This window comes from Balaenoptera borealis, assembly GCF_965194805.1.
Source record: "Balaenoptera borealis genome assembly, chromosome: 1".
NCBI classification, from domain to species: Eukaryota; Metazoa; Chordata; class Mammalia; order Artiodactyla; family Balaenopteridae; genus Balaenoptera; species Balaenoptera borealis.
In genome coordinates, this window is record NC_138860.1 from 94,333,104 (window position 1) to 94,354,015 (window position 20,912).

Here is a 20,912-nt window from a genome sequence, read left to right on the forward strand (position 1 = left end):
TCTTATATATTTAAAACACTTTAAAATGGGAAAATTAGGTATAATGGTAGTAAAGAAGGAACCAGATGCTACTATAATTCAACTAGGAACAACCTTCAGAATCAGACTGAATTAATCTTTCTAGAGTTAATATTTCAGAAATAAAATAATGTTACGTATAGGAATTGCACACACACATGGAATATTAAATACTAAATATATTTAGGATAATACTAAAATATATTATCCTATTCTGTGTTGAAATCTGTAAATAAATTCATTGTTATACGTAGCCCTTTGTAATGTATGTTAAATATAAAGACAGATCTCTAGTCGAAGACATGCTTTTTAGCATTTGCCACTTGCCTGTAGTAACGTGACTGTAAGTAGGTTGAGCACACAGCTTTGGAAACGTGACTAGCAGAACCAAAGTCAATGACCTTCACTCGGTAGGGTTGGCGCACTGGATCGACCAGCATTATGTTTTCAGGCTTAAGGTCAGCGTGAATTAGACCAAGGCTCTTGAGCTTCATCAGGGCTGTGGCCACCTGCTGCAAGATTGGTCTGATGTACTTGAGTGGCAGTGGGCTAAACTTATTCTGCTTTAGAAAATCATATAAGTTCTGCTCCAGCATCTCGAACACAAGGCAGGTATGATTCTTATGCTGAAAGCACTCATAAGAACGAACAAAATTATACTCATCGGCATTTTCACTGCTTAGGCGGGAAAGGATGCTCACTTCAATCTGTCCTTGTCTGGCATAGGAGGGGTGGTTCTTCAAGATTTTAATAGCCACAATTTCCTTGGTGCTCCGCTTCCAGCATTTAGCCACCTGTCCAAATGTTCCCCGGCCTAAGAACTCCAAGACTTCATAGCTGTTTGTCATAGAGCAAAGGATCTCATGCTGGACCAGCTGGTAATCCCCTTCTCCACTGGAACTGCTACTCTTCGTGGTCACAGTGGTGGTCGTGGCAGCGGCACCCACCACAGTCCTGTTTTGCAGCATGAGAGGGGGATGTTCTTCTATGATTTGCACGCTACCGTTGCTGTCAACTTCCTCACTTTTTCTTTTCAATCCACATTTTTGATATGGCTCAAGCAAAGAAACGTTGCTTCTGTGAGTCAGGGTCTGGCTGCTTTGGAAGGTGGATGTAGCAGCACTGGCAGAGCTATCAGCAGCTGTTACAACAATATGCTCCACTGTAGGAGCTGGGAGGAGGAGGCCCTGGTCGTAAGCAGGGATGTTGAAATTTGCTACCTGGTGAGAAGAGTTGGCTTGCCCTTGTGTGGCTGGGAGGGTTTTGCTGTGGGTATAGTATTTGTCGTTGCTGCTCTGTCCAGAAACATCCCAACCAGAAGGCTCTATTTTCAGTTTCTTTGCACTGCAGAAGGCACTCGACGACACTGATGGGGGGGAAAACACCTGCAGCTGTGATGCCATACCTACATCAAGAAAGAGGAAGAATTAGGCCCTCAATTTTATACAACCCCTCAATTAGTATATCGGAAAACTTTCAGTTTAGAAAAAACAAGTAAACGTATATCTGGCTGAGGTTTTATTTTATACATTTTCCAAAACATGTTTCCTATTATAGAAAGATAAACTTTTTGGTCAATTACACATCCTGAATCACTTTTTTGAGACTCAGCAATAATAGGACATATTGTTAAAAGAGTATGAACATCTAAGATGGTTTATAAAATAAAAACAACAACAACAATAGCTTAGATGATTGATCACTTAGTATGTGCCAAGTGGTAGTCTAAGCACTTCATACACATAACTCGTTTAATTCTCACCACAACCTTTTGAAAAACATACTATCATTATTTCCATTCTACAGATGAGGAAACTAAGACACAGACTGGTTAAAATAATTTGCCCAAAGTAACAAAGCTCTTAAGTGGCAGCACTAGAATTCAAACCCAAGCTCTTTGGCCCCAGAGTTCATTCCACAGCTGTCTTCATTCCTGCCCTGCTTAGCTTTTTAATCAATTATTTAAATGTAGACATAGATGACATGCTTATAAAATTCATAGATGAACCAAATTTGGGCAGGATACTCAATATTGCTAAGTAACGGGTCCAAAAAGATCACAAAGAGCAGAAACCATAAGGTAAATCTAGCTGATGACATTTAACACAAATATTGACTTCCTACTTAGGTCCAAAATCTGGCTAGCACAAAGCACAAGGATAAGAGATACAAGGTTTCGCAGGATCATATATGAAAAACACTTTGTTAGCAAGAGAAACACTATGTAATAATGTTCCCCTCCCCTCAAAAGCTAATTCAATCTTAAACCATATTCACAGGAAAAGTAGTGTCCAGAATGTGGCAAAGTGAAGGCAACCCACTCTACTCAGATCACAAAAGTGTCTAGCTCTGTCCACTACATTGTAAAAGGACCATTTACAATGTAAACTGACCAGAAGAAACTGACCAGAAGAAAGTAATCAGGATGAGGCAAAGCCCAGATGGGATCTCCTGAAGAACCTCGGGAAGTCATCCTTAGAAAAATATGGGGAAAGGTAATAAGAACTGCCCACCTTTCTGCCCCTGAATGTCCCATAGACACCTCAAGCTCAATAAGCCCAAAGACTAATCCCAAAGCTAATATTTTCAGAATAAAGTCCAAACATTTGACCTAGCATACAAGCCATTTCACATTTATCTTCTTCCTTCTGAATCACATAACCCTCAGATGCCTCGGGGCTCCACACTAATCCCTCTTCTCTTACTCCACACTAATCCCGCTTCTCTTGCTCCACATTCCCTCTTTTCACTACTTCCCAGCATTAGTCATCTGCGAAAAAATAACAAATTTCCCTCTCTAACCCAGACTTCTCTCTTGAACTCCAAATCCTTATTTTCAAATAACCACTCCACACTTCAACTTGGATATCTTAGAGACATCTCAAATTCAAGATGTCCAGAATTAAACTTCTGGGCCTCCACCCCACGCCCAGTTTTTTACCTCAATTATGAGACACCACCATGCATCTAACACCTCAAGCCAAAAAATCAGGGAGGCAATGAGTCTCAGTTTCCTCATCTATAAAATGGTGAATTAAATGATTTAATACACACAACGTGCTTAGTGCCAAAAACTCACTTAATATTATTATCCTGACTCATTCCCCTCCCTTGTTTCCCTCCCTTAATCCTCATATCTAACCTAAAATAAATCTTATCTACTTCCTGAGCATATTTCAGATCAGCCATTTTTTCTCTACCCTTATTGGAACCTTTCTAGTTCAAACTGCCAGGGGCCTCCAAACTCATCCTGAATGCACTCAGGGTACCTTTGCTTTTAAACTATGTATTATATATTGGAGGAATGCTCTTTGTTAACCATCTCCCTCCTTCTGCCTCCAGGGTCTTTCACTGCTTTAGGGATAAAATCCAAAATCCTCAACTTGCCTTAAAAAGCTCCCCCAAAATCTGGCTGCTGTCTTCCAAAATCTCCCCACCTCGATTCCTCCACCACTCCAGCCATACTGCCCCTTCTTTCAGTTCTTGGGAGGCCCTCTATGTTGGAGACTTTCTGCTAGGAAAACTGTTTCTTCTCTCTCACACTCACACACACACACACACACACTCCCCACAATCACCACCACCACTGCATTCCCACAACACCCTGTACCTACCTTATAACATTATTTATTTAATGTTACATTCCCGGATACTGTAAAAGTTCCATGAGAGCAGGTACCATATCTGTCTTGTTCTTTTGCTTATATCACCAGAACCTACCACAGACTCTGGCAATATACAGACACTCAGTATTTGCTGGGTGATTTGACCACTGCCTACCAACTTCATTTCTACTCCCTACTACTCGTGTTAAACTGCAGGATTCTCAAATGCTTCTTTTGTTTTGGTTTTTTGACGTCCCTCTCTTTTATCTGTGCAGTCCTTGAGATATGGGGGAAGTCTCCACTCTAGTACTCACAGTGTAATTTTATTAGTCATAAGAGAATAAACACACACAACTAGAAAGGAAGGAAACATGACAAGGGATGTTACAGAACATAAAAAAACAAAGTATACATTTCTTTGTGCTTGAATGCAACTAAAAACCATCTGCACTGGACCAGATAGCTGGAAGGAAGAACAAACCCTCAACCTTCAATTTCTAAAATGCTGTCTGGATTTACTTTAAACAAGAGTTTCTATAATTTATATGAACCTTGAAGAGAAAAAAAAGTATAAATTAAAAGAATGTTATTGCGGGACTTCACTGGTGGCGCAGTGGATAAGACTAAGCGCTCCCAATGCAAGGGATCCGGGTTCGATCCCTGGTCAGGGAACTAGATCCCACATGCATGCCACAACTAAGAGTTCACGTGCCACAACTAAGAAGCCCACGTGCCGCAACTAAGGAGCTCTGGAGCCGCAACTAAGACCTGGAGCAACCAAAATAAATAAATAAATATTAAAAAAACAAAAAAGAATGTTATTGCAATTTAACTCCTAGGTTACAAATTTACAAATCATCTTATTCTACCTATATCACTGACATAATACCAAACTATAATAAGAGAAAAACTGAAATCAAGTAATGCCTTTACAAAATTTACCTATTAATATATGCAAAAATATTTCTTGTCATAATACCAAACCAATTTCTGAACAACGAAAAGGAAGCAAATTTTTGAAATTTGTTTTCCATCGTATATTTGTTGAGTTCCTACTTTTAACAATCTATCAAAATACATAAGCACAACCTTCACGTACCTAAAAGTATTTAGTAAAAAATTTGAATACTATACAAAATTTGCAGTTTGTAGCTATGTATAGGAATATGGGGGCTTAAAGTAATAATACTGAAAAGAATTCATGAAATGTAACTCCAAGTTTTTAAAAGTATGATGATCATAACTGGAGACTTTTCAAAAGTACTCTCTTTACCAGAGGAATGTTAATGACAACCTTTCACCCAATGAACAAAATAACAGATACTGATGGCTTCAAATTCACACTGAGCACTGCAAAAAGCACAAGTTCTAGGAAATTGTTCCAACAGTTTAAGTATATAAATAAATATAATAATTCTTACTCAGTAAGACAAACTTAAGTCCACCCATAGCGAAATAACAACCCAGAATTTCACTGGCCTTCCCCGCAGCAAGGGTGTGTGGTACTGAAGTCAATGTCATGCCACCAGGACTCTTACAGTGTGGTTGAGACTCAGCCTGACCTCAACAAGCACTAGGTGAGAACAAAATACAGAATCAAAATTGCCTAGAAAAATCTATACTCTTATTTATATAACACTCTGAAATTCAGCTAAAAACAGCCATTTCTAAAACACAAAATAAAGATACTATGTCCCACAAAATTTGCTTTTCTTTTTTTTTTTTTTGCAGGGGGTGGTGGGGGGGTGAGAGGCAGTTTTCTCCCTAGGCTGAGACTTCCCAAACAAAACCATGGAATAGAATTAACATCTGTGGAAAATTTACAATGTACCACACTCCGTTAAGCACATTACACTATTTTCAATTCACATGAGAACAGCTCCCAATAAATTAAAAGCTAACTTCCTGAAAATGTTTCCCCTCTTGACTCTAGCAATAAACGAGTCTTTTCATTTCAAACCTGACTTTCCAAGGATTTAACCGTCTAAAAATAATGACAAACTTCCCCACTGCATTAATCCCAAACTAGAACAAAAGGCAAAAGGCTACTGGTACTTGTACTTATTGCTAAAAAGAGAACTGAGTCTTGCTAGACTCCAAGGCTTTCAAAAACAGTCAAATTAACAGCTTCCCCACTCCCTGCCATGGGCACATCTATTTCACAACATTTACTGGGTGCCCCACCCTCTGGGCACTACAGTTAGATAATCTTACCATAAAGAATTCAAATATTATAACTATGAATGAAATAGTTGAGTATGACAATGGAGGTAATCATTTATGTGTTTTGTCCTTAGTCTTGACTAACTTCCACCTTTTCCCAGACATACCAATAATAAATTCCTAATGCTTTTGCTTGGAGTCATCTTTGTCTTTTTGATTCAATTTAACAATTGGTGATCTAAATAACCTACCATCAGTACTGCATATTGATTTCTTCCTCTAGCACTTGTCCTCAGCTGACATGTACACAGATGTACATATTCTCCAGCACACTGATATATAAAGAGTATCCATATCATTAAAGTGGGTAAATAAGAATACACATTCTGGAAAAAGATAAGATTGCGAAGAAAACTCTTTCACTGGAACACCAAGTATCTCCCACCTACTGCACAATCCTGCACTACTTAGTCCAACAGCCTAACTTTCCCCAAATGGTACTCTCTAGCCCTCTTTTTAAGGTCCCTTCTCAATTCATTCTTCACCTTACAACTGAAGCTTTTAAAAATGCATATCTATCCCTCATTTAAAACTTTAGGATAGGGACTTCCCTGGTGGCGCAGTGGTTAAGAATCCGCCTGCCAATGTAGGGGACACGGGTTCGAGCCCTGGTCCAGGAAGATCCGACATGCCACAGAGCAACTAAGCCCCTGCACCACAACTACTGAGCCTGCGCTCTAGAGCCCACGAGCCACAACTACTGAAGCCCAACACCTAGAGCCCGTGCTCCATAACAAGGAGAAGCCACCGTGATGAGAAGCCCGTGCACCACAACAGAGAGTAGCCCTCGCTCGCCGCCAACTAGAGAAAGCCCGCGTGCAGAAACGAAGACCCGACGCAGCCAAAAATAAATTAAAAAATAAAATAAAATAACAAAATAAAATAAAAACTTTAGGATAAAGTCCAAAATCTCTACTTTGGATTGTCAGGCTTTATAAGATCTGGACCCTGATTATTTTTGTAGCCTCGTGTCACTGACTCTTTCCCTCAGGCACTCTTTTCCAGTAATTCGAAATGCTTCTGGGTCTAGAGTAGGCCTTTATTTCTCCTGCCCCAGTTCCTTCATACATAACATTCTCTCTCTGAACTTCATTTTACCCTGTCTTCTCTTCTTTTAACTACTACTTATCCTTTTAGCCTTTACTTAAAGCTCACTGTTTCAATGTGGCATAGGCTGTTGGTCTGGACCACAATCTACTTTCTCTTTCATCCCAGGCACAAGGCTAGACTACATTTACCAGTCCCTCCCTCCAATAAAAAGTGACGTATGAGCCTTTAGTGTTCCATTCCCTTTCCACCAGGAGGAACCCATGGAGATCCAGTTTCTGCCCTGAGACAACACTCAAGGGTTGGGAGAGCAGCAAGATGGAAAGAACATGGGTACCTGAATGATCATGTAGAGCAGAGCAACCTGCCCAGCAGGAATGCGCACTTCAACCTGGAACATTTACTTTAGGTTGTTACATGAGAGAAAAACAAATTTCCTTCAGCAAGATTGTTTAGTCAGCCCTACGCACTGACAAATACATTCAGGATAGCCTTCTCCAGACCACTAGGTTAGATTTCCTGATAAAGGCTCCCACAGCATCCTCTACTACAGAAGTAGTAGCACTTACCACACTTGTACTTATTTATTTCATTTATTCATTGAACAAACGTATTTTGAGCATCTAGTATGTCTGCTGGCACTGTTCTAGATCCCAGGGATAACAGTGGTTCCAGATGGACAAGATCCCTTATCTCCTGGAGTTTACTTTCTACTGGGGAGATAAACACCTCTCCCCCAAGAAAATGGCAGCTAGTGATAAATGTTATGATGAAAACAAACACAATGACATGACAGAGATGGTGGGAGGGGGAGAGATACTCTTTGGTGGTCAGGGAAGGCACTGTAGGATGGTGGCACGTAAAGCTAAGACCTAATTGACAAGAAGAAGCCATCCCAGTGAGAGAACAGTTAGTGCCAAGATACATTCTTGGCCTATTTGAAGAAGAGACCAGAATGGATGGAACGGAACAAGGGAAAAAATAGTAGAAGCAGAACCCAAAAAAGGCAGACAAGGGCCAGAATACATACTGACTTGCGGTCACTCTGGATTTTTATTCTAAGTATGACTATTTGTAACTACTTATTTAAGAGTTGACTTCTCTTCTAAACTGCAAGTTCCATGAGGGCAATTCCCAACAGCTGAGTAGGTATCTTCTTCTTTTGTACCACCGGCATCAATCACAATGGCTGGCATACAGCGTGTGTCAAATGTTTGCTAAATGAATGACTATAAAGAGATCACATTACTGCTCCATATATAAATGTAAGAGGATCTCAGAAGTCATTCTGACTAAATTAGAGAAATACTCACATGAGATAGAAATTATAGTCTGTTGTCTACAAGAGAATACTTATTCTAAGTATAGTGATACAGAAGGAAAAAATAAGCTTGAAACCCTGAGGACAGCATTTGAATCAAAGTTCCCCACCCCCTTTCCTGTAGCACTTCCTTCACATGGAACCATGTGAAAGAGCCAGTTCCTCAACTAGTATGCAAAAATAGGGTGTGGAAGGTGGTAGCTGACAAAGAAGGAGCTCTACAATTCTATGTAATTTACAGCCATTTAAACTAATTTTGTAATATTTTGGTAAACTGGCTGAGTGGCGTTTTCCTTCTAGGCAGGATATTTTTTCCTAAATTTCAATTGCTCTCTTAGATTTATTTGGAATGACGAATCTATAGCAACAGAACAAAAGAAAAGTGTTTTTCATATTTGGTAAAATGGTACTATCTTAGTATGTGCACAGGACAGTCTATAACGTCTATAAAGTTTAGAATAAAGAAAACTATACCTCGGAGTTTCTATCATAAGAAAAATGACAAATTAACAAAAATGACAAATTAGCAAATCAATATGAAACATAAACACTAAGATAGGACCCTGTTTAGATCAGCCAGAAAAAGCCTATGGAAAATAGTACTCAACTAAGGTAACGACAGTTTGGCAGACAGAAGGTAGAAGGAGGTCTTCGATGAATGAGATAACTTTTGCCAGTATGCCAGGGGATATAGAAAAATGAAAAACCATTTAGAGTAATGCATTTGCTTGGAGGAGAAGACACTGGCAAAAAAAGTACAGGGATTCTTACGGCTAAAATGGACCTTAAAAGACTTTCTAAAACCCTGTAATTCCAAGATTAGAAAAAGTAGACCCAAGAAAGCCAAACAACTTTTACACAGAGCTAATGAGTAGTAATGCTGGCAAAGAATTCAGGTTTTCTGATTCTTTTTCATTAAGTACGGTGGGTAAGCACTGTACAAGGCTCTCTTAAAGAATCCAAAGAAATACACCTAAGTTTCCCTATCTTCAAAGAACTTAAAATGTTGCTTAGGTGATATGACACATAGAAAAATATAAAAACAGGATGTAAAAATTTTTTAAGTGCCAAATTATGCTCTACAAAAATACGTAAGGCATTTAGGGAGATGGGAGATTAGGAACAAAAAATTAAAAACAAAAAAGGAAGCGAAAAGCAAATCAGTGATTATTGAAATTGTACTTGAGAGAAAAATTATTTTGATGACTTGTGTTCAGAATGGCATAAAATTTAAGGGAAGAAACTGGGGAGAAATTAACAACTGTAACTTTTTAAAAAATGGATTGCTTTATATAGTCATGAAAATGAAAATAAAAGGGCCGATCAGGAAGTTCATGTTTGCAAAATTACTTCAAATTACAAAAGAACCAGTTACAGTATATAACTAACAACAAGCTGCACAAGTTCCAACTGTAAGAAGTTTATAAGGCAGGTTTGGCTCACTGATTTCTACCAACACAACCACTGACTAAGCTGTGCTTATGAAAACAAAACCAGAGAATAAAAGAATTCTATTTTCCAGAGAACTGTGAATGTTGAGATAATCTTTTTTTCTTTTAGGAGAAAATTCTGACTTGGTTTTCAATCTCAAGTTACCAACCAACTTGCTCTGCAATCCATAAAACTACAATGTCCAAAGATAGGATAAACTATTCATGAAGATATCGCCCTCAAAAGTCCTACTTACTAATCAGACTCAGTATGTTTACAACATCTCATTCACCATTTTACTGGTAAGATGTTTTACTGGCGTGGCTGCCTCCAGTTCCAGCCACAAGTACTTTACCAAAATATCCTTCAAGCCTGGAACAGTGTCTTAAAGTCAATGATATCTTTCATCATACCATCATACCAGTTTTATAACACAGAACCCTGAGATGATTACAGGTATCTCCAAAATCACCAGCTGAATTAACAACTATTATATGACTCGTTAGTAGATTTTTAGATGTTTTACAGAAAGCTTTAGACCTACATATGAAAAAGAGCTGGTAAAGATTTGCATTCTCTATAATCTTAAAAAAAAAAAAAGAACCCACTACAGACCAGGAATCAAAAATAGCTTTACACAAACAAGAGCAAAATTGTAGGTTCTGCTGAGGGCATCAGCCCCTTAATTTAACCCCACTTCATCAGAAGAAGGAAGCCATGCTGCTGTTTTCATCAGTTACTAGGAAACAAGATAAAGGACAGATTGGGCAGAAGAGTCTATAGCTGAAATTAATATTTTGATGCAATGACTGAAAATTCCCAAAGTGTCACTAAGGAAAAGCATCTAGGGCTGCCTCAAAGAGTATCTACAACTGAGTCAGGGGGTTAAGTGGAGGAAAGACACTGGAGCTTGGGGTGGTTTTTTTTCCCCTTCTCTAGCCCCTCCTCCCTTCCCCCACCTAAACAGGAAAGAAAGCGCGCCGAGCGTAAACACAGGCCGGAGCTCACGGTTTGTCACCACAACAAATTGGAGGTTAGACCAGCGCTCTTGGAGACCGAGCCCCAGGTCTTGGTTGCTAGGCACAAAAAACGGCCTCTTTCCCACAGACCTGTGAACAGCGGGGGGCCTCACCAAGAGTTTTGGTTGTTTCCCCGCCCCCCTCTTTTTTTTTTTTTTTTTAAACGAAAGCTTTGGGAAAGTGGCGTCACACAGCAAAAGTTTCCCTTTGAGCCAGACATCCAGATCTGCCTTGCATAGATATACATTAGGTGGGCCGGTCCCACGCAGTCTCCACCGTCATTACAATTTACCAACCTAACGATTAAAGAACAGCAGCGGAGAGGATAGGAGGGCTCCCACACCCACCTCCCCGCGGCCGTCCGTTCCAGACACCGCTTCCTGGTCCCCAACAGCACAAACAACCCCAAACCACGGCACTAAGCAGAGCTGTGAAATTCACACGCACAAGCCACACACTGGGAACCGGCCACGACAGCCGAGAAAAAACCGGCCGGGTGAGAAGACGCCAGGCGGCCCCCTGTCATCTGAGGACAACAACACGCCCAGGAGAGAAGTGGCAGGACACGGGGGAGTTGCCCCGAAAACAAGCCCGCAGCCTCCCCACTTTCCTGGGAACGCTATCCCCTCCGCGGCCGTCACCGGCCGCGCCGCAGGGCTCGGCCCCGGGTCCCGGGTGGGGGCCGCTGAGGGAGGCGCCCCCCGCAGGCCGGGCGCCCCGGAGAGCCGGTGGCCGGCCCGGCCCCGCCGCGGGAAGCCGATGGGAGGTCGCTCCCTGCCAAGGCCACTGCCCCCCCGCCTCGACTCACCGCCGGTGTGTCTGGTTCTCAGCCGCGAGCTGGGGCTGCCGTGAGGAGGCGGCGGAGGAGACGAGATCCGGGGCCCCGCCGCCGGATCATCATACCCCCCGCGCGAGCCGGCCCGGGCCCCGGCCCCCGCCCCCCGGAGCCGTCCCCGCGCCCGTCCCACGGGGGGAGCCCCCTCAGCCTCCCCCCCCCGCTCCGCCGCCCGGCCTCTCGCCGCCGCCGCCGCCGCCGCCGCCGCCGCCTCAGCACCGCGCGCTCCCGCCTCAGCCTCCCGCTGCCGTCCGGGGCCACCGCCGGGCCCCTGGCTCCGCAGCCGCCGTTGTCGCCAGACTCGACGAGCTGAGCGCCGAGCGGCCGCCCCCATCCGGCCGGCCCCTCCTCGCGGGAACTAGTCCCCAGCCCCGCGCCATGACACCTACTGAGGCGGAAGTGTCGGAGAGCGGGCGGGTTAGGATGACTTCATAGTACTGGTGGGAGGGGGAGTGGGAGTGGGAGTGGGTGGGCCTCCGTGGGGAGCCAGCGTGGATCGAGTGCGGGGATCGGCTCCCCGCCCTCTCCTCACGGCCGACTCCGCGGTGACTGAAAGATGCTTGGTGGCGGTGTGGCGGTCCAGCTTTCAAATGTCATCCCCGCCAGTGTGACATCACCACCGCCTAGTGTGACACCCCCAGAGATTGGACAGCGCGCGTGGAGGCAGTGCCTACCGAGGAAGCCCCCTGCTGGTGAGGAATTACCTCAGTTTAGGCTTTAATGTTTCGTTGCCATCTAGGGACGTTCTAGCTGCGTGACAGCGGTGTGTAGGATGCGTAAGCCTCCACACGCATTAGGAGCCCCTGAGCGGGCTCTTCCATTGCCTCCTTGGGAGCCTGGGTTTGCATTAGAAGGTGAGAAAGAATAGCTGTGCTCTGAACCCAACCCCCTCAAAACCTGTAGTGGGCTAATACTACCATAATTTTCTCTCCTCTACCAGGAGATAGCAAAACCGGGTATTCAGGAAACGGAATGCGTTGGGCACACAACATTCTGAAAAAATAAACACTGCGTGAAAACTAGGTTATCCTAATAGAAAGACAGTTGCCATCTCCCTGGGCCAAGAAATTCTGGAAAAGTTCAGATACACCTCTTGCTGTGTAAAATGCTCTGATTCCTAAAGTGTGGGATATTTGTAGGGAGACGGTAGTATATTTTTTTCCATCCCGCAAGTGCTGGAGGCGACAAGGATCTGAGCCCTAGAAAGTGGCTGTACAGCACCATGGGTATTTATTTGCATATAAGCTTTACGGAGAGGGCAGATGTGGCTAAGACAAGATTCTGCTATCAGGTTATATTTCTCAGATGTCATTCATTATACATCCTTGACCTTTTTGGATGGAAGAGAGAATTTTTGTGAAGATGTGCTAAAGTGGTTATGCTACCTTTGGGTTTCTCTCCTGGCTTAACAGCACTGGAAGCAGTTCTGTTTTATTGGGAACAGGGAACTTTATTTCCCTAGAGGACCAGGGTTAGCAAGAGTGTTCAATGCCACAGGGCAGGTGTGTTTGCTTATTTTCACAGAAACTTAGAGAACATAAAGTCCTACAATGGACTGACCTGGGAAACCTCAAGACGTGGAGAGTTGGTGAACATGCCTGCTTGGAGAGCCATGAAAAAGGCAGAACTTGAGCCCTCGGGTAGAACAGATCCTGCTTGAAAAGCAGGCTTCCAAAACGTTAATTGCTTACCGTGCCTTGGTTCAACCCAACTCCATGACAGGCCTCTAAGCCCCTACTCTCCCACATTATGTCCCTTTCCTCTTTGCAAACATATCTCAAAATTTGCCTTTAGGAAGACTTTCCTCTTTGACTCCCACTTGATTCTGGTTATTCAGTTCTGCATCATCATTTGACTACTTTATTTACTTCTTGTACCTTATTTATTTATACTTGTTGATCTCTATTTTCATTGTTCTTTGGTCATTTCCTCAGTCTGTCTCACTACATTGAGACCTTCTTAAGATCTAGTATTTTCCTCTCTCTGGTATTCATATATCCATCCAACAAACTCTGCCTGCTTGATACCAGGCACTCTCCTAGACACTGAGTCAGATGCAAGATGAATAAGTCATGGTCTTTTCCCTCAGAAAGCTTACAGTACAGTCTAGTGAGGAAAAAAAAAAATGCATGGGGACATATATCTAAGATTTGAATGACAGAGTCAGGGAAGATCTTCAGAGAAGGTGATGTTTAAACATGGTATGCTCAAAGAAGTTTCAGAGTTTAGTGTAACTAGAGTTCATTTGTCAATTCAGCAAATATCTATTGAGTATCTTCTGTATGCCAGGTACTGTGTTAGAATTAAGGATAACAAAGAAGAAAAGGGTATGGTCTGTGCCCTGAAGGAGCATACAGTTCAGCAGAGAAGTGGCAGAATGTGGAAACAGTAAGGTAGGCCGAGTCAGAGTTTGAAAGGCAATGCAGAGCTAGTGGAGGTTTAATCAGACAGGTAATATGAAGGAATCCGTGCTTTAAAGAGAGAACTGGTAGCTGTGAGGAGGGTGGCAGGCTGGAGTGGGCAAAGACTGGACAAAGAGAGTCTAATTAGAAAACTGTGATGAGGGTTTGATCAAGCAGGGAACACGGAGAGAAGGGAGAAGATATGCGAACTATTTCCTCCCAAAGTCGGGGCAGCTGGAGAGGGAGATGGAGCTGTTGCCAGTTGGAAGTATTGATGTGTCATCTAGGGTGTGATATCCCTCTAGGGCCTAGATTCAGTGTTGTAGACCAGAAGTCACTCAGGAACTGCAGTGCTTAAGGCCAAGTAGGAGAAGCTGACCAAAAGGCTGTGTCTTGAGAGAAATTGAGTCCAAAAGCTAGGCAAACTATCCAAACAAGTAGTAAATCCAAGGGACCCAGAAGAAAAAGAGAATGCAAGTAGAAGCCAACAGTTCTAAAACTGGGAAAACCAGATGAGAGTGAAGGTCTGAAGTAAAGAATAGGAGGCAGAACGTGGGCAAATCCTTTGAATCAACGAGAGAGAATCCTCACTGATTTTTCAAATCTAGACTCCAGGAGACTTTTTATTTGGAAATGATTTCACACTCATAGAAAAGTTGCAAGAATAGTAAAAGGAGCACCCATATACCCTTTACTCAGATTTACTTATTAACGTTTTGACCCTGTTGCTTTAACATTTGCATTCTCAGCCAAATAGATTACACACGTTTTTATCTGACCATTTGCAAGTAAATCGCATACGTCATGCTCCTTTATCCCTTAATATTTGAATGTCCTAAGAATAAATACATTCTTTTACAGACACAATACATACAATTATCAATTCCAGGAAACTTAACATTGATAAAATACATTTATCTCATCTACCATCTGTATTCCAAATTTGTCAATCCAATAATGCCTTTCTTACCATCTTTTCCTCTTCCAGTACAAGATCCAGTTTAGAATCAAATATTCCACTTAATTGTCAGTCTCTTTAGTCTCTGTTAATCTGAAAGAGATCCTTAGCCTTTCTTTGTCTTTGATATTTTTGAAGAATACAGAATCCTTCTTTAAAATAATACAATGCTCCTCATTTTAGGTTTGTCATTTATGTTTATCTCATATTTCTTCATTACTAGGTTTAAGTTATCCATTTCCGGCCAGAATAAAGACACTGTGTTCTTCTCAGGGTATCACACCCGAAGTTAGATGAATGTCTCTGTCCCTCATTGGGTGATAATATTTTTTTTAATTGAAGTGTAGTTGATTTACAATATTGTGTTAGTTTTCAGGTGTACAGCAAAGTGATTCGGTTATATATATATATATTTTTTCAGATTATCTTCTATTATAGGTTATTACAAGATATTGAATATAGTTTCCTGTGATACACAGTAAATCCTTGATGCTTATCTATTTTATGTATAGTAGTTTATATCTGTTAATCCCATACTCCTAATTTATCCCTTCCCTCCCCTCTTTTTCCCCTTTGTTAAACATGTTCGTTTTCTATGTCTGTGAGTCTGTTTCTATTCGATTCCACAGGGACACTTCCTTGACCTTTATCTGAACTGCTCTTCACCCCCATTAGCCAACCAGGACACTAGTTTTCACACAGGATAGTTGCAAGTTATAGAGATAATATTTATGCAGTATAAAATCAGTAAACTGTCATCGTGTTTAGCAAGTGGTTCTCTCCAGTGGGGCTGAAGTGGGGGGAGGTGCCCTATCTAAACCCTAGAGGGTAAATTCTCTGATGTGAAATAGGGCTTCTGCCTGATCAAGCACTCAGTGCTCCCTGAATGTCCTGTATAGAAGAAAAACACGGGCTTTAGAGGCTGATGTCACTAGGAGTCCTGACTCTTCCAGTTACGAAGGTGTGATAGTGGGTGTGCTCATGAGCCTCACTTTTCTCATCGTTAAAATGGAGATGGTAATACTTTTTCTTTACCTGCCTCATTCTATCCATCAGAAAATTTCTTCAGTGTTACTCCCCACAAATATCCTGAATCCACTACTGTTCATCTCCACTGATACTGTCTACAAAATCAGAAAGTCTATGAGAAGTAAAATATAGAAGAATAATAAGTATGGATTTTTCTGTCCTATCTTGATTAGAAGTGCAGTTTCTAATTATGTATGTATTGACTAGGAGCCTTGCAGAAAGAGGCTGCTCTCTACCAAAAATTACCTTGTTCATTCAGGTGCTCTTCTGTAAGGATGTAAAATATCACAACTTGGTGAATTAAACAGAAAGGCTCAATTCAGACTGAATTTGACGATGCTCTGTTCTCTATTATATCTTACAGCTCTCTCCTCGAAGATGCAGATATTCAAAGGTCAGGACTAATGTTATTCTCTATAAAATTTCATGGTTAAAACTTCATAATAATTTAAATAATTTAAAGAATAATTATTCTCTAATAAATTCATTTTTTTAAGGAAGAGTCCTAGTCTCTCAGGAAGTGTAACCTCTAACCCCAAGGCTTGTGTTGACTCCAAAACAAGTAAAACGTGTTTTTTTCCTCTTAAGCACATAGTTATAAAACATGTCTATTATAGGAAATAGTGTTAATTCATAAAATATTCCAATTATTTACTTGTAGATACTCATTTTTTCTTCTTCTTTTCTTCATTTCCTCCAAATATGTGTATCTATGTAATATCCTATATATATGTGTATATATATATATATATATATATATATATATATATATATATATGGTTATAGATACACTTTTCCCCTGTGAAAGCTTTGGTGGAGGAAAAGGGATGTCTTTCTCCCTTCAGCTGCTTGTGTTAAAGAGGTAACTCTAATAGCTTCATATCCAAACAAAATGCAAAGCCTCTTTCTCCAAAAACCCCAGTTCAGCTCACCAGTATCTCTCACTGCTGCAAGAGCTTCCTGACTGGTATTCCTGCTTTCGTTCTTGCCCCATTCTCCATCTGTTGCTTTTAAAAATATATATCAGATCATACCACCCGCGCACACACACTAAAGCACTTCCCATTACACTTAGACTAAAACCCAAACTTCTTGCTTTAACCTGTAGGTCACATCTGATCCAACTTCTGCCTCCTTCTCTGAGCCCATCTCCTCTTCTCTCCTGCTGGCACAGCTCTTCTTGATGTTTCTTGGGCACAGAGGTCATTGCTGTCACATGGTCTTGGTGCTGATGCTGTCCCCAGGTCTTCACCTTTCCACCTCTCAGGTCTCATCTTTTTTTTTTTTTTTTTTAATTTATTTTATTTTTGGCTGCGTTGGGTCTTCGTTGCTGCACGCAGCCTTTCTCTAGTTGCGGCGAGCGGGGGCTACTCTTCGTTGCGGTGCACAGGCTCTCATTGCGGTGGCTTCTCTTGTCGTGGGGCACAGGCTCTAGGCACTCGGGCTTCAGTAGTTGTGGCACGTGGGCTCAGTAGTTGTGGCTCGTGGGCTCTAGAGCGCACGCTCAGTAGTTGTGACGCACGGGCTTAGTTGCTCCGCGGTATGTGGGATCTTCCCAGACCAGGGCTCGAACCCGTGTCCCCTGCATTGGCAGGCAGATTCTTAACCACTGTGCCACCAGGGAAGTCCATCTCAGGTCTCATCTTAAGTGTCAATTCCACAGGGACACTTCCTTGACCTTTATCTGAACTGCTCTTCACCCCAATTAGCCAGTCTTATTTTCTTCTTAACACGTTTCACTATCTGATATTTATTTATTTATGTATACTGCCTGTCTCTCTCTTTTAGAATTTAAGTTCCACGTGGGCAGGACATTTTCTGTCTTGTTCACTGTTTTATATCCTCAATGTCTGGAACACATGCCTGGCACATAGTAGGCATTCAATAAATATTTGTTGAATGAACAAATGAATGAAGGGATTTATGGACACTAGTTTTCACACAGGATAGTTGCAAGTTATAGAGATAATATTTATACAGTATCTGCCAAACTAAACATTCAATGGTTGTCAGCCCCTTGAGGGCTATGAACTCTGCTTTATTCCCTCTTGGAGAGAAATAGTATTTATTGAGGAAGGATTGCCTAAAGGATGTGCAATCCATCCATTCCTCCAATGATTCATTTATTCATTCACCCAATGTTTATCATTAAGAACCTGCTATGTGTTCTAGACAGTAGGGATGAAATAGTGAACAAAACAGACAAAAAAATAAATAAATAAAAGAGCCCTGGAGTTTACATTCCAGTACAGTGAGGCACACACTAACCTCAATAGGTAAATGATTTCATATGTAAAGTGCTCTATGGAGAAAAAGCAAGGCAGGGAAAGAGGGAGTGGCAGGCAAGGTGGTTGTAATTTTAAATAAGATGATCAGGAATAGCCTCACTGAGCAAAACCTTGAAGGAGGTGAGGGAGCCACGTGGGTATCCTGGGTGGAAAAGATGGTAGGGAGAGGGAAGAAGTGAGGTGAGTGCTTACTGGGCACATTGGAGTAACTGCAAGGAGGTCAGTGTGCCTGGAGCAGAGTAAGTGAAGTGTGTGGGAGAGGAGGAGGAGAGGAGCCGGCAGATTGTGGGCGCCATGCAGACCACCAGGAGAACTTTGGTTTTTATTCTGAGTGAGCTGGAAAGCCATTGGAGGATTTGAGCAGAGAAGTAACATGCTATGATTTATGTCATGGCTGCTGTGGGGACTCTACTTGTGTATTTGGAGAGGAGGGGGACAGTGTTGGAAGCAGGGAGAACATTTAAGAGGCTACTGAAGAACTCAGACAAGAGACAAAGGTTGCTTGGACAAGGGTGGTAGCGGTGAAGATGGTGAAAAGAAATAAGATTCAGGATATGTTTCAAGGTAGAGTCAACAGGATATACTGACAGATGGTAGTGCGGGTAGGAGGGGAAAGCAACAAGAAAGGGAGAATAGGAAACCAAGCTTACTAGAGACACATAATAGGGTTACTCAGCAGTATGGAACGCCATTCTGATGTATGAGATCATGACTTTAAAATGAAACCAGTCAGCCTGGTTGAATGATTTCTCCAGCAACATCTAGCTGCTCTAGTGCAGGCAAAGAGTAGATAGATATTATGATTTATCCAGAATTGGAGTTTTTCAAGGCAAGTTTGAGTGAAAGAGAGCAAGGGAGTGATATTATATTGATGGATTGTAGCATACAGTCCAGTCAAGGTAGAAAGTGAAGCTCAGAGAGGGCTTACGAACAGTAAAACATTGGCAATGAGGGTACTTGTGCAGATAAGCTGGGAGAAAAGAGGGTTTAAATTTGAGATTTCAGATGTAGGATAACTTATGATAACGACAGGGTGGTAAGGTAGAGAGAGGGAAATAAGGTCTTTGGAGATGAGGAGGTCAAAGAAACTGAGAGGCCAGAATGTTGAAGTCATCCAGGATGAAGACAGAGTTCTGAAAGAGGAAGTGAACAGGTGGAGATATGGAGAGATTGGCACTCAGAGAGGGTGAAAACTCCTGGCCCTTTCCCACATCCTTTACCCTATGCATTGCTTCCATCTGGCTGTTCCTGAGTTACATCCTTTTATAATAAACTGATGATCTAGTGAGTAAAATGTTTCTCTGAGTTCTGTGAGTTGCTGTAGCAAATTAATCAAACCCAAAGAGGGGGTCATTGAAACCTCCGATCTATAGTAATGGGTCAGAAGCACAGATGATAACCTGGACTTGTGATGGGCATCTCAAGTGGTGGCGGGGACAGTCTTGTGAGACTGAAGGCTTAGTCTGTGAGATCTGATGCCCTCTCCGAGTAGATAGTGTCAGAACTGAGTTGAATTATAGGACACCCAACTGGTGTTAGAGCATTGTTGGCTGGCAGGGGAACCCCTGCTTGCAATTTCGGAATTTTGGGTGCTCAGACCTTTTAGCAGGTTTTCTCCAAACCTTATATTCCGGACTCCCTAAGCACCAGGCATCTGGTCTCACCCTCATGCTTTGTTTCTACAGAGCCTGGTTAGTAGGGTGAGTGAGCTTGACCCAATTTTCTTGGCTTCTTAGAAGCACACCTTTCAGTGAGCACATTAAGGATGGGGTTGTAGCACTGGGGACAGACTTCATCCTCCACTCCCCAAAGTTATTATAAATTGATGGGAAGAGTTAGGACTGGTTAGATAGCCCTAATACAATAGTGTTTTAAATATGTGGATACTGCAAGGGAAACACTAACCCAAGGCTAACCAGAAGTTTTGTGTGATTGAAAGATGATTCAATAAGCTATCCGTTTAGGGAAAGAACCAAGCCCAAGAATCTGGGAACTTTCTGTGATCTGGTGGGTCCAGGATGTGGTCAAAGAAGAGAAAGTTACCCAGGAATGAGATAGTCAAGGTGGGAGGGTGTATCTAAATAAAAGCATTGTGGCCAAAATAAAGACAAGCTTAACCATTCTGAGGATGAGAATCGCCCACGGGCAACTGTAGATACAGATACTAATAAGGGCAAGCAGAATCATTCTGTAGTGATGTAGGTGGGATATCCTATGGAAGAGAAAGAGGGAAGTGCCATGAACCCAAGACAAAACAGCTTGTGGTGGTGGTGGTTAGAGAGGGTGAGAGGTGGGAACAGGTTATGGACTGACAGTTACTCACTAGTGATAGCATTGAAAATACATGCACATACAGGGAACTATATTCAATATCCTGTGATAAACCATAATGGAAAAGAATATGAAAAAGAATGTGTATATATTATATATATGTATACGTATATATACATACATATATGTATATATGTATGTATATATACGTATACATATATATATATGTAAAACTGAATCACTTTGCTCTACAGTAGAAATTCACACAACATTGGAAATCAGTTATACTTCAGTAAAATAATTTTTCTTTTAAATGGACCTCCAGTTGGAATTTCTCCTGCTTATGAACCACTCCAAGAATGCAGAGAGAACTGTCTCCCTGGGGGTGGACTTGAGATAGAGAACCCAGGTCTAAATCCCTTTTCTTGAACAAGTGGACTCACTTATCTTCTATTTCCTACCACA

General features: G+C 41.9%; 2 protein-coding genes across 6 annotated transcripts in view; one reads left to right on the top strand and one right to left on the bottom strand.

Moving 5' to 3' along the window:
• HIPK1 (homeodomain interacting protein kinase 1) overlaps nucleotides 1–11,845 on the bottom strand; it is a 49,527-nt gene extending 37,682 nt beyond the window's left edge. The window contains exons 1-2 of one of the 5 annotated variants that reach the window (XM_082379691.1): nucleotides 11,473–11,845; nucleotides 346–1,423 (exon numbers count right to left, since the gene is read on the bottom strand). In XM_082379691.1, coding sequence (XP_082235817.1) covers nucleotides 346–1,423; nucleotides 11,473–11,833 — 1,439 coding nt within the window. In that variant the 5' untranslated portion in view covers nucleotides 11,834–11,845. The remainder of the gene's footprint in view (nucleotides 1–345; nucleotides 1,424–11,472) is intronic. The other 4 variants (XM_082379688.1, XM_082379690.1, XM_082379689.1 and 1 more) reach the window with 4 other exon arrangements.
• Nucleotides 11,846–11,944: 99 nt separating this feature from the next.
• Nucleotides 11,945–20,912, top strand: part of AP4B1 (adaptor related protein complex 4 subunit beta 1) — a 29,481-nt gene continuing 20,513 nt past the window's right edge. The window contains exons 1-2 of the mRNA XM_082379906.1: nucleotides 11,945–12,191; nucleotides 16,253–16,282. The gene's annotated coding sequence lies outside the window, so the exon portion shown is untranslated. The remainder of the gene's footprint in view (nucleotides 12,192–16,252; nucleotides 16,283–20,912) is intronic.